We start from the raw sequence: 12,555 nt of genomic DNA on the forward strand, positions 1-12,555 counted from the left end.
AGAATATTCTCTGCACCTTGTGTCCATCACCTCTCAGAAGGATGTTCCATTGTATCTGGGTGGGCTGGGATGGGCCAGATGCCTTGGGCTAGCCTCCAGTGATCTGGGCTGCTGAAATGTGTGAGAAAATTCAGGGACCGGGTTGCTTTCAAAGACATGGGCTTTTCCTTTTAGGGGTGCAGGTTCCACCACCTCATCATGGTCACTACCTTAGTTCCAGCCCTGATCACTTCTTTTCCTGGGCTCCTTAATTGGTCTCTCTGCTCCTAGTCTTTTGCTTCTCTAGTCTGTGCTTCACATACTGCCACATAAAATATAAACTCCTCAGCCTAGCATTTAAGGCTTTCCATCTTACCTATCCATCCCCATTTTATAGTATTCCTTTTATAACATCTATTGTACAGCCAGACTAGCTACCTGTTTCTCAAACTTGTCTTTCACTTTCCCACTTTGTATCTTTGTACAGGTGGATTTGCCTAGGCCCTAGGGTTTAAGAGGCATACAGTTCTCATCTCTATCTTTGGGAATCCTTTTCTTCCTTTAAGGTTCATTTCTGATGCCATTTCAAATGAAAACTTTCTTTGATTATCCTCTTCTATATGTTAGTACTCTTTATTTCCTTAAATCACCTTATATGCTTATGTAAATGATAAATTCCATTCCCCTCCCCGCCCTACCAGTAGTATGCAAATTCCTGGAGGTCCCAGGCTGTTTTGGTTTTGTCTTTGTATTCGAAGCACCTAGCAGTGTTTGTTGAATTAATTGAATTGCTTATATTTAAAATATTTTTATAATCCCAGAATAACAAATTTCTGCCAGTCCTCTAGTTTGTTTCAGGGTATTGGATTATAATAAATATGTTGTTTAAAAATTTTTAGTATTCAGGCTGTCAAACTTGGGGATTGGGGTTGAGGTGTGGACCTAATGCTTATAAAATAGATGAATCTAGGGTCTTGACAGCCATTTTCTTGCATATCTTAGCATATGCTATGCAAATGATTGCAATTAAAAGACAAAAAAAAAAACCTTGGGAAACTGGTTGGGTTGGACAGGCTGTCTTGTCCATTACCTTATATATTTACTCTCAAGAATTTTGTACATATTCTCTCCCCCATCAACTCTTACTCCTAAAGAATTTCTTCCTTACTACTAGTTTTCCTGGTCTTGTATCTGGGCCTTATCTGGTTGTTGCTTTCTCTGGTTCCCTCCCTTTCATTGGTTGGAGGTTGAAATACTTAGCTTCTCTTTAGTGAATAAGTAAAAAAAAAAATACTTTGTGCTACTTGGGGAAGAAGGGAAGTCATTTGCATAAAACTCCTCTTCTAAGTGCTAGGACCTTTTGTTTAATATTAGTGAATAGTTTAGGAATTTTGTTGTTGGGATACTAAATGAGGGACTTTCATAGGAAAACCAAAATTTGATTGCTATTTGATAACATCAAGACTTGGGAAGAGTCTATTTAATATATTATCCATTTGTGGTTGGGTTCTGAAGTGACTTTTTATGTGGCTAAGGATCAGAGAGGACTGCTAGGTGACTCAGTGTTGGGCCTGGAGTCAAGAAGAGTTCAAATCTGGCCTTACACACTTGCTTGCTGTGTGACCCTGGGCAAGTCACTCACCCCTGTTTGCCTTAGTTTCCTTATCTGTAAAATAAGGTGGAAATGGCAAACCACTCCAGTATCTTTGACAAGAAAACCCCAAATGGGGTTACAGAGTCAGATCAGAGAATAAGAATCAAAGAAAGCATTTAGTTAGAAATAGTTTTTGTAGAGAATAAAATTCTTATACCGTATTAAGTTATTGCTCACTTTATTCTGTCCTGCCCCATAATAAAATCAGTAGATTTGTTATACAAAATTCTTTGCAATGATATTTTAAATATGCGTTTTGAGTGGGGAAAAAGGTATTTCATTGTTTCAGTCTTTAAATATTAGCAAATACAATCTAGATATTTTAATTTAATCAACTTTTGTTTGTTGTAGAGATTTCATTTTTTAAAAATTACTCAAAGGTCTGCCTTTGGAAAAGATATTTTTAAATATTCATGTCCAGTAAATAATATGTTTCTTTTTAGCAGGTTTAACTTGTCAGCATGTAAGTCAAGCTGTTAGCGTCCACCATGTGAAGAAAGCAGTAGCTCAGAATTTGTGGTCAGTTTGTTCAGAATGTTTAAAGGAAAGAAGGCTTTGTGATGGAGAGTCAGTAGAACCTGATATTTGGTTGTGCCTCAAGTGTGGTTTTCAGGTGAGAAAAGTGTTACATATATGGGAAGTTAATTTGAATAGATAATCATGTGGCATTTAGGGCCTGTCACTAGTTTTAGAGGACTCAAGCTTTGTTTAATGTTTATGTAGACAAAAGGCTCCCAAATAAATTCTTTGTCTCTAGAAAAGCATTTTGCAATATGAAATGGAAGATGTGATTTTTAAAAGCTTATCCATGGGTGAGGAAGTGTTCTTATGATTATGTTAATACCATCACAGAGAGGCCCTCCCCAGGATTGGATCTGGAGCAGTATAAGAATCAGGCTTTATTTGTTTTTCTAGAGGAAATCTTCCTCTTAGCTTTGTTCATTCAACTTCATTTACTCTAGTAGATGGAATCAGCTTTTTCCAATTCATTCTCTTAAATACTGATCTCTGAAAATGTATCATTTGGCATTTATTTGCTTCACTCTGTTTACCTTTGTGATGAGACTCCATAGTTAAGGAGTTTATAAGAGATGAAGTTTGGAACATGAGTTCTAAGTCACTGGCCATTTACATTTAGAGATTTTAATTGGGCTTCAGATCAAATGAGATAATATTTGTAAAGCACTTAGCACAATGCTTGGCACATAGTAGGCATTTAATACAGTAAAATGAGTCTAGATAAGAAATAAAGTTTATAAGAAATTTTCTGAAGCAGTTTCCTACTTTATAAAAGAAAAATAATTATCTTACTTAAATTTACATGTAATAGAAAGTAAAATTGATTTGAAATCAAGGCTTTTAATTCACATAAGAAAATGGAATTCTGTTCATCTTTAGGGATGTAGTCAAAACTCAGAAGACCAGCATTCTTTGAAACACTTCCAGACTTCCCGCACTGAACCCCATTGTATCATCATCAGTCTTAGCACATGGATTATATGGTAAGTAAAGCTCATTGAGTACTTTTATTAGGCCTGAAGGACAATAATGAGCCTTATATTGGTTTATAGAATGAGCCTGCATTGGTATTATAGAACCATAGGATTTAGAATCACAAGGGACTTTAGAGGTCATCTAGGCCAGTTTCTACTGTCCCATTTTAAAGGGGAGAAAAATGAGGCCTGGAAATGTTGAAGACATACATATAGTAAGTACTGGAGCCAGGAGTTGTTATATGTTCTGACTTCAAATCCACTAATCTTTCTAGTATTCCACACCACCCAGTAGGTGCTTTTGCTTTGAATACTAAGGTTAGATCAGGGTAATAATAAATACTTGTGGTTTACAAAGAACTTTACATCTATTTTTAATTTTGATTTCCTCAACAACCCCTGTGAGATATTTATATTTCCATTTTATAAATTAGAAAAACTGAAGCTTAGAGAGAGTAAGTGATTTTGCCCATAGTCAGATAGCTAGAAATGGCTGATCCATGATTTGATCCCATGCCTCCTAACTTTAAATTTAGTGCTCTTTCTCCCACACCACTACTAGGATTGAACATTTGAAAGCATAATCAAATCAGCAATTCACTTTGGAAGACTTTAAAATGAATTTTCATTTTAAAAAGTAATTTTATTATCTATTTTCATTTTCAAATTGCATCAGCTGTGCAAAAACACTGAGGTATTTTTATCAGCTGCATTTAAATTTTATGTTTTTTTAATATTTCAGGTGTTATGAATGTGATGAAGAATTATCAATACATCGTAATAAAAAGGTTTTGGCTCAAATAGTTGATTTTCTACAGAAGCATGTTTCTAAAACAGAAGCAAGTAAGTTATATAAGTTATCACAGGGACTTGTGACAGTAACATGTGTTTGGTAATTTGTACATGTAAATGACACCTTGGACACAATTACATGAGCAGTAATAATAAAGGATTGAACACAGGCTTAACCCACATAATGCAATTGTTATTGTTTCAGTTTCATTCAACAACATTTATTAAGAGTTGTTCCCAGGAACTCTACAAGATGTTAGTTTCACAAAAAAAACATAATATTAGGGCAACAGTATTATACGGAATGTTCCACGGTAGTATTATAAGTAGAGATGTATTCCTAAGTGACTAAAACTTAGATTATAAAAGCTCAAGATGAGCACCTAACAGAGACTTGAATCTGGAGTAGAAACTCTGGGGAAGAGCCAAGCCGAGTAGAGCTGACTGTTGGGCTTAAGAGGGTAGCTTTTGGCTCATTGAGTAGCAGGGCTGAATTGTGTGGATTATGCTAAAGCTTCCATCTTGGAAAGTAAATGACTTAACTAATTTGTACTGCAGGTGATTAGCTGAATAATGTATATTTTTTTAAATCAGGTTTTTTATTTCTGTGAAGACTTTTTATGGATTTTTTTTTTACTAAATATATTTTTATTGCTATCTTTTGTTTTTATATCACTTACATTTCTCAGAATATTACAACATTCCCATCTTGATAAATTATTCTTTATAATGAACAATAAAAAAGAAGGGGAGAAAGTTGATCAAAATTAGCCATTGTATTAAAAAAGTCTTAAAGTCATACACAGTGGTCCCCTACCACTGCAAAGAAGTTGGAGCATATGCCTCCTCATCTTTCTTTTTTGAATCCCTGTAAATGTATTTTTGTATTTAGTATTCCTTGGTAAATTGATTCTCTGAACCCTGATTATCTTTTAACATCTCACCCCCAAATTTTCTCAGTGAGTTCTGATGTTGCTTTAAAAAAAATTGTGCATTTAATGCCTTATATTTGTTTTTTTCTTCACCATGGTCATTTCACCATATCCCTTATTCTCCATCCTTATAGAGTTCTCCCTCCTTTAACAGAAACAATCAAGTTGTCTTTTGCTTAAATGCATTTGTGGTCCTCATTACCCTCATCCTGAGAATAGGGAGCTGATCATCTGTTCTCATCATTTTGTAATTGTATTTAATCAGAGGATAATCAAATACAATTATTTCTGTTGTGCTGTATTTCATGGCTTGTATGATTTTTAACATAACCAAGTTAACTCCATAAGAAAATGAAATTAGGTGTTTATTTCAAAGCTACAAAATATTGAAAGTAACAAGTTATTTTCCTCACATTGAATTACTTTACAAAAATAAAAACATATTGAAAAAGTTTAGGAATACTTTGTTGGTTTGGGGAGGATCCTTTAAGGGTAGTGTTTTGCTCTACATAATAAAGTGATTTGTTATAGTCATCAACCAGTAGTCTCATTAGGATCTTATATTTTCTTCCTTTGTCAGACAGTTTTTGTCTGTGTAAAAACTCATTCTGCTATAGAGTAAAATTTTTAAAACTTGCCTTTTCCCTTCACTGATCTTCATAAAAGATGTTTTTACTGCAGATTATTCCCATGAAGGTTTTGAAGAGATTGGAAGATAGGCCAGTAGTTAGTAATATTTTCTCATTCACCTTTGGAAAAAAATAATAAAGCCCAAGGTTTTCCAAGTGTTGGAATCTTCCCCCTATTTAGTACTTTCCCTTCCTTACTTTTGCTAATCTGTACCCTACTGTAGTCATGCCAAACTCAAAAACAAATGGATCCTTGCAGGCCATACATATACTGACTTAGCCACAAATTTACATCACCTGTTTCCCATTTACATTTTAACATGGTTCAAGTTGCACTCAGTTTGACACCTCGTCTTGAAGTTTCACTATAGCATTCAGCTAATAATGTTTAAGTCGAGTGTACACAAGGGAGGTCTGTGTTGGAGGTGACACTATTTTGAAGGTATTACAACTTGATTCTACTTTTGGCTGGATAACAATAGTGGGACTTCAAAATAATATAGTAGGGTTTCATTAGTATGTATTAATGATGTATAGACATTGTTAGGTGTATGCTTCTGGGCATGAATATTGTCACTGTTATACATTCCTAAAATGTAGTTTCGTCTTATTTTCTCGTATGTGTACGGATAGATAGGACGTGTGATTTCATTGATAAAGCATCGTAGAGTTGTAGATTTAGACTTAGAGGGTACCTTATGGAAGAGAACCCTGAACGAGGAAATTCCCTTTACCAATGCAGGTCCACACTTCATCAGCAACTTATAGTCTTGGAGAGTTACCTAGAGCACTGAAAGGGTAGCTAATATAAGTTACCAGTGTTTATGAAAATTTCAAAGAATGTGGAGAGCAAATGTGATGTAACATTGATCTACTTAATCTAGGTGATAATAGAACCTATAAAATGATACTGTAAAATAATGGCTGCGTTTCCTATAGCTGGCTAGGAAATGATTTTTTTTTTCTGTATATATTTTATTTAATATTTTAGTTTTCAACATTGATTTCCACAAGATTTTGAGTTACAAGTTTTCTCCCCATTTCTACCCTCCCCCCGTTCCAAGATGGCATATATTCTTATTGCCTCATTCCCCAGTCAGCCCTCCCCTCTTTCACCCCATTTCCCCACCCCCCCCATCCCCTTTCCCCTTACTTTCTTGTAGGGCAGGATAGATTTCATGCCCCATTCCCTGTATATCTTGTTTCCCAGCTGCATGCAAAAAAATTTTTTTAAAAAATTTTTTTAAGCATCGCTTTTAAAACTTTGCGTTCCAAATTCTCTCCCCTCTTCCCTTCCCACCCTCCCAAGGAAGGCAGGCAATTCAACATAGATCATACGTATATCATTATGCAAAACATTCCCACAGTGCTCATGTTGTGAAAGGCTAACTGTATTTCCTTCCATCCTATCCTGTCCCCTTTTATTCAATTTTCTCCCTTGACCCTTTCCCTTTTCTAATGTGTTTGCTTTTGATTACCTCCTTCCCCTATCTGCCCTCCCTTCTATCATCCCCCTTTTTTTATCCCCTTCCCCTCACTTTCCTGTGGAGTAAGATACCCAGTTGAGTGTGTATATTATTCCCTCCTCAAGTTGAATCCGATGAGAGTAAGATTCATTCATTCCCCCTCACCTGCCCCCTCTTCCCTTCCAACAGAACTGCTTTTTCTTGCCACTTTTATGTGAGATAATTTACCCCATTCTATCTCTCCCTTTCTCCCTCTCTCAATATATTCCTCCCTCACCCCTTAAATTTATTTCATTTTTTTAGATATCATCCCTTCATATTCAATTCATCCTGTGCCCTCTGTATATATTCCCTTCAACTCCCCTAATACTGAGAAAGGTCTCCTGAATTACACACATCATCTTTCCATGTAGGAATGTAAACATAACAGTTCAACTTTAGTAAGTTCCTTATGAATTCTCTTTCTTGTTTACCTTTTCATGCTTCTCTTGATTCTTGTGTTTGAAAGTCAGATTTTCTGTTCAGCTCTGGTCTTTTCATTGAGAAAGCTTGAAAGTCCTCTATTTTATTGAAAATCCATATTTTACCTTGGAGCATGATACTCAGCTTTGCTGGGTAGGTGATTCTTGGTTTTAATCCTAGCTCCTTTGACCTCTGGAATATCATATTCCAAGCCCTTCGATCCTTTAACATAGAAGCTGCTAGATCTTGTGTTATCCTAATTGTGTTTCCCCAGTATTCAAATTATTTCTTTCTAGCTGCTTGCAGTATTTTCTCCTTGACCTGGAAACTCTAGAATTTGGTGACAATATTCCTAGGAGTTTTCTTTTTGGGATCTTTTTGAGGAGGCGATCTGTGGATTCTTTCAACTTCTATTTTACCCTCTGGTTCTAGAATATCAGGGCAGTTTTCCCTGATAATTTCTTGAAAGATGATGTCTAGGCTCTTTTTTTGATCATGGCTTGCAGGTAGTCCAATAATTTTTAATTATCCCTCCTGGATCTATTTTCCAGGTTAGTGGTTTTTCCAATGAGATATTTCACATTGTCTTCTATTTTTTCATTCCTTTGGTTCTGTTTTATAATATCTTGATTTCTCCTAAAGTCACTAGCTTCCACTTGCTCCAGTTTCATTTTTAAGGTGATATTTTCTTCAGTGGTCTTTTGGACCTCCTTTTCCATTTGGCTAATTCTGCCTTTCAAGGCATTCTTCTCCTCATTGGCTTTTTGGAGCTCTTTTACCATTTGGGTTAGTCTATTTTTAAGGCGTTATTTTCTTCAGTATTTTTGGGGGTCTCCTTTAGCAAGTCGCTGACTTGTTTTTCATGATTTTCTTGCATCACTCTCATTTCTCTTCCCAATTTTTCCTCTACTTCTCTTACTTACTTTTCCAAATCCTTTTTGAGCGCTTACATGACCTGAGACCAATTCATATCTTTCCTGGAGGCTTTTGATGTAGGCTCCTTGACTTTGTTCACTTCTTCTGGCTGTATGATTTGATCTTCTTTGTCACCAGAAAAGGAATCTAGAGTTTGAATTTGAGTCCAAGTTCGTTTTCGCTGCCTGTTCATGTTCCCAGCCAACTACTTGACCCTTGAGCTTTTTGTCAGGATATGACTGCTTGAGGAGTAGAGAGTACTTTGTCCCAAGCTTTAGGGTGCAAGCAGTGCTGTTTTCAGAGCTACTTCTACTCCACCGTCACCCCAGGCTCTGTCACAGCAGCGCTCCTCCTCCCCCAAGAACTGCCAACCAGACCTTCAATTCAGATCCAAGGAAGGAACAGCAAGAGAATCTGTCTTTGTGTCCACAAAGCGCTCCTTGCATTCCCTCTCTGATCTGCTGCTAGATTCCTCCCAATGTGTGAGCCAGGGAGTCAGGAAGCTGCTGGCACTGGCACTCTGGAGGCAGCCTCAGGAGCTTCCTGCTGCTGCTACTGCCACCTCTACATGACCTCCTCCACCCCCAGAGCTGGCGGCTGGACCACTCTGACCTCGATCCTGCAGTTTCCCCCTATCCTGCTGTTTGGCGTTTGTGGGTTGGGAAGTCTGGTAACTGCCACAGCTCGCTGTTTCATGGCCCTAAGGCCTCTTCTAGCTGGCTGACTCCGGGTCTGGTCTGTCCCCCCCACGCTGGGGTGCCCTCCGCTCTCAGTACCGTGCGATAGACCCTTCCCCACGACCATCCAGGCTCTCCCTCTACTATTTCATGGGTTCTGCAGCTCTAGAATTTGTTCAGAGCCATTTTTTACAAGTGTTTGGAGGGATTTGGGTGGGGAGCTTAAGCAAGTCCCTGCTTTCCTGCTGCCATCTTGGCTCCACCCCCTTCCCTCCCCTCCCCAGGAAATGATTTTTAAAAATAGTTGTTGCCTTTTTAAAACCACTAGGTATTTCTCTTTAGTTCATCTTTCTACCCACTATTAAACCTTTCTTGTAACAACAGCACTCCTGAGTCCTTTACACCTCTACCAGTCTATGTGACATAGGCTGTGTGGGTAGCATCACAATTACTTGGATTTGTGGTTAATTGTTACTTGGATAAGAGTTCCTAATTCTTTCAGAGTTATTTGTCTTTACCTTATTGCAGTCATTGTATAAATTGTTCTCCTGTTTCTGTTCACTTCACACAAGTCTTCCCAGGTTTCTCAGAAATCCTCTCCATCATTTCATTTCTTTTCCTTCCTCTGTTCGTTCTTTTTTTCTTTTTTCCACTTAATAGTACTTTATTTTTTTTCCAATTAAATGTAAACTAGTTTTCAGCATTGATTTTTATGAGATTTTGAGTTCCAATTTTTTCTCCATTCCACCCTTCTCACTGAGATAGCAAGCAATCTGATATAAGTTATACTTGTGCAATCATTAATCATATTTCCACATTAGTCATGTTGTGAAAGAAGAATCCATAGTTCTTTCTCTGGATGTGGATAGCATTTTCTATCATTAGTCTTTTGGAATTTTCTTGGATAATTGTATTGCTGAGAAGAGTTAAGTCTATCATAGTTGATCACTGCACAATGTTGCTGTTAACTGTGTTCTTCTGATTCTGCTCACTTTACTTAGCATCGATTCATGTAAACTTTTCCAGGTTTTTCTAAAATCTGCCTGTTCATCATTTCTTACAGCACAATAGTATTCCGTCACAAGGTATATACCATACCACTCCCCAATTTATTGGCACCCCTTCCCTTCAGATTTCCGTTTTTTTATCTCCTCAAAAAGACGTACAGATATTTTTTACATTTTTAGTTAGTTTGTTTTGCTTAAAACTAGTCCCTCCCTTAAATCTACCCTCCTAATTCTTCCTGAGATCTACCCTTTTCCATTTTCCTCTTATTTACCAATGGAATGAAATGTATTTCTGTATATGTGTGTACACATACACATGTGTGTTCCTTCTTTTGACTAGTTCAAGTAAGGGTGAGATTGAAGTGTCAGATATCATCATGCCTTCCTCATTTGTAGAGCTGTTTAGTTGCTCACCCTAATTACATAAGATAATTTTCCCTAACATTCTTTTCTTCCTCCCCTCCCCCATTCCGGTGTATTCCTCTTCCATTTAAGATCATCAAGACATAACAAGAACTATTCCCAGCCTTGTCTACTTAGACTCTTGATGTTATTGATAGGATTCAGAGGGGACACAAGTATCGTGAATGTCAAGTTCCTTTATCATTGTTCATTTGTGTTTATTGTTTTTATGTTTCTATGCAGCTCAGGTCTTTTTGTAAGGGATGCTTAGAAATATTTTATATCATTTAAAGGTGCATATTCTCCCAAACATTATATTTAGTTTTGCTGGGTAAGTTATTCTTCCCTGTAAGCCTGTGTTTTTTGTCTTATATATTATATAATATATATATTATATATGTATATTATATATATATTATAGTCGAAGTTCTCGGCTCCTATGTAGTGGTGTCTGCTAAATCATGTGTGATCCCAGAAAGCCATCTAATGTGATAAATAATATTTTTCAAGAAGGGAAAAAAGTCAATAAAATTAATGGATTCTGCAAAAAAAATCTGAGAATATGTTCAGTGTTCCATACCTGTGAACCCAGCTCTGCAAAGGGACGGGGTAGGGATGCTTCTCACATCCCTCATTTGGAGCCATGCTTTTTATAATTTTGTAAGATTTTTTGTTTTGAATGTTATGTAGTTGCTCTTTTTGCGTTATTTTTTGTTGGTCAGTTATGTTTCAGTCATGTTTGCCTCTTTGTGACCCCGTGTGAGGTTTTTCTTGGCAAATACACTGGAGCGGTTTGCCATTTCCTTCTCCAGCTCATTTTACCAATGAGGTAACTGACACAAACAGGGTTCAGTGACTGAGGGTCGATTTGAATTCAGGAAGATGAGTCAGGCTGCTCTTTCAGTTTGTGGTCACTGTGTATATGGCATTTTTTTTGTTTCCACTTACGATAATGCATATCAAATCATGTATGTTTTCCCATGTTTCTTTGTTTGTTGTTTCATAGCACAGTAACATCCCATAATATTCATGTACCACAATTTATTTAGCCAGGTTAATGGCCAACACTCAATTAAATTGTTCTCATATTTGTTTCTTCAAATCTCAAGCAGTTTTCTGTCTTTTGACAGTTTACTAACAAAGGAATACATTTCATTTCTTCTTATATTGTTTTTCTTGAATTGTTTGAGCCAGTTTTGTTGAAGCTTGAAGAGAAAATTCTTTTCCAGTGGTGTGTGAAGTTTAGTGGTATTTTGTAGAATGCTGGATTGAACATTGCATGATTTTAATGTCACTGAAAAACGTATACCATTTTGTCTTCATGTTCTGGGACCTTTGTTTGTAAGGTCTTGGTAATCATGATGGCTTAATGTCGTCATTAGCTAATAATATCTTAGGACACACAAGTCAGCACCAACAGTAGTCTGTAAACCCATATTTTGAATCTTCTTGATCATGCCATTTTTTTTTTGCCAATTTGTTGGGGTTTAATGGGTCATAATTTTTTCTTTGTAATATAATTGATAAAGAGTTCATACTAGGACCAAGAGAAGTATCAGTGCTGCCATTATCTTAAGACATGTACTTACCACTCGAGAGACCACTGGTCTTGAGTGTGACATGCATTTGAATGTACACAACCCATAGAACTTGTCCATCAGTATATATATCTTGGATAGACGCCTTAGGTGGGTGTTGACCTAAACTCAGAATTGAATAAGAGGAAGAATCATGCAATATAAGAATCAGAGGGCTCTTATGCCATCTAGTCTAACTCATACCCGAGCAAGAATTTACCTACAACATATCTGACGAGATTATTTAGTCTTTGCACCTTAGTGGGAGAACCCACTGCCTATGGTAGTTCATTCTTCTTTTGGATAGCCCTTTTTGTATAAAAATTTCCATTGCAGCACAACAGAGCTAGGTTGCATTTGGAAGGTTGTCCCATACTTCTAGTGACCCCAACCTACAGTATTTCCTGAAACAAAATCCCATCTATTTAATACCAGCATTCTTCAGGTGACACCATATGGCTGTCAATCTTGGAATACCACATTTTCTCTTTTTTATTTGAAATATTAAGTGCATATCAATGCATGAAAACAAAATTATAAGATTATTCTATTCAGCAAAAATTTCTGTAT

General features: G+C 36.7%; 1 protein-coding gene across 2 annotated transcripts in view; it reads left to right on the forward strand.

Annotated features, from left to right (window-relative positions):
* The window catches only part of USP45 (ubiquitin specific peptidase 45), an 80,334-nt gene that overhangs the window by 11,306 nt on the left and 56,473 nt on the right, over positions 1-12,555 (forward strand). Inside the window, exons 3-5 of one of the 2 annotated variants that reach the window (XM_036766645.1) lie at positions 2,077-2,246; positions 3,032-3,135; positions 3,869-3,969. In XM_036766645.1, coding sequence (XP_036622540.1) covers positions 2,077-2,246; positions 3,032-3,135; positions 3,869-3,969 — 375 coding nt within the window. The remainder of the gene's footprint in view (positions 1-2,076; positions 2,247-3,031; positions 3,136-3,868; positions 3,970-12,555) is intronic. The other variant, XM_036766646.1, reaches the window with a different exon arrangement.

This window comes from Trichosurus vulpecula, chromosome 7 (assembly GCF_011100635.1).
Source record: "Trichosurus vulpecula isolate mTriVul1 chromosome 7, mTriVul1.pri, whole genome shotgun sequence".
Classification (NCBI taxonomy): Eukaryota; Metazoa; Chordata; class Mammalia; order Diprotodontia; family Phalangeridae; genus Trichosurus; species Trichosurus vulpecula.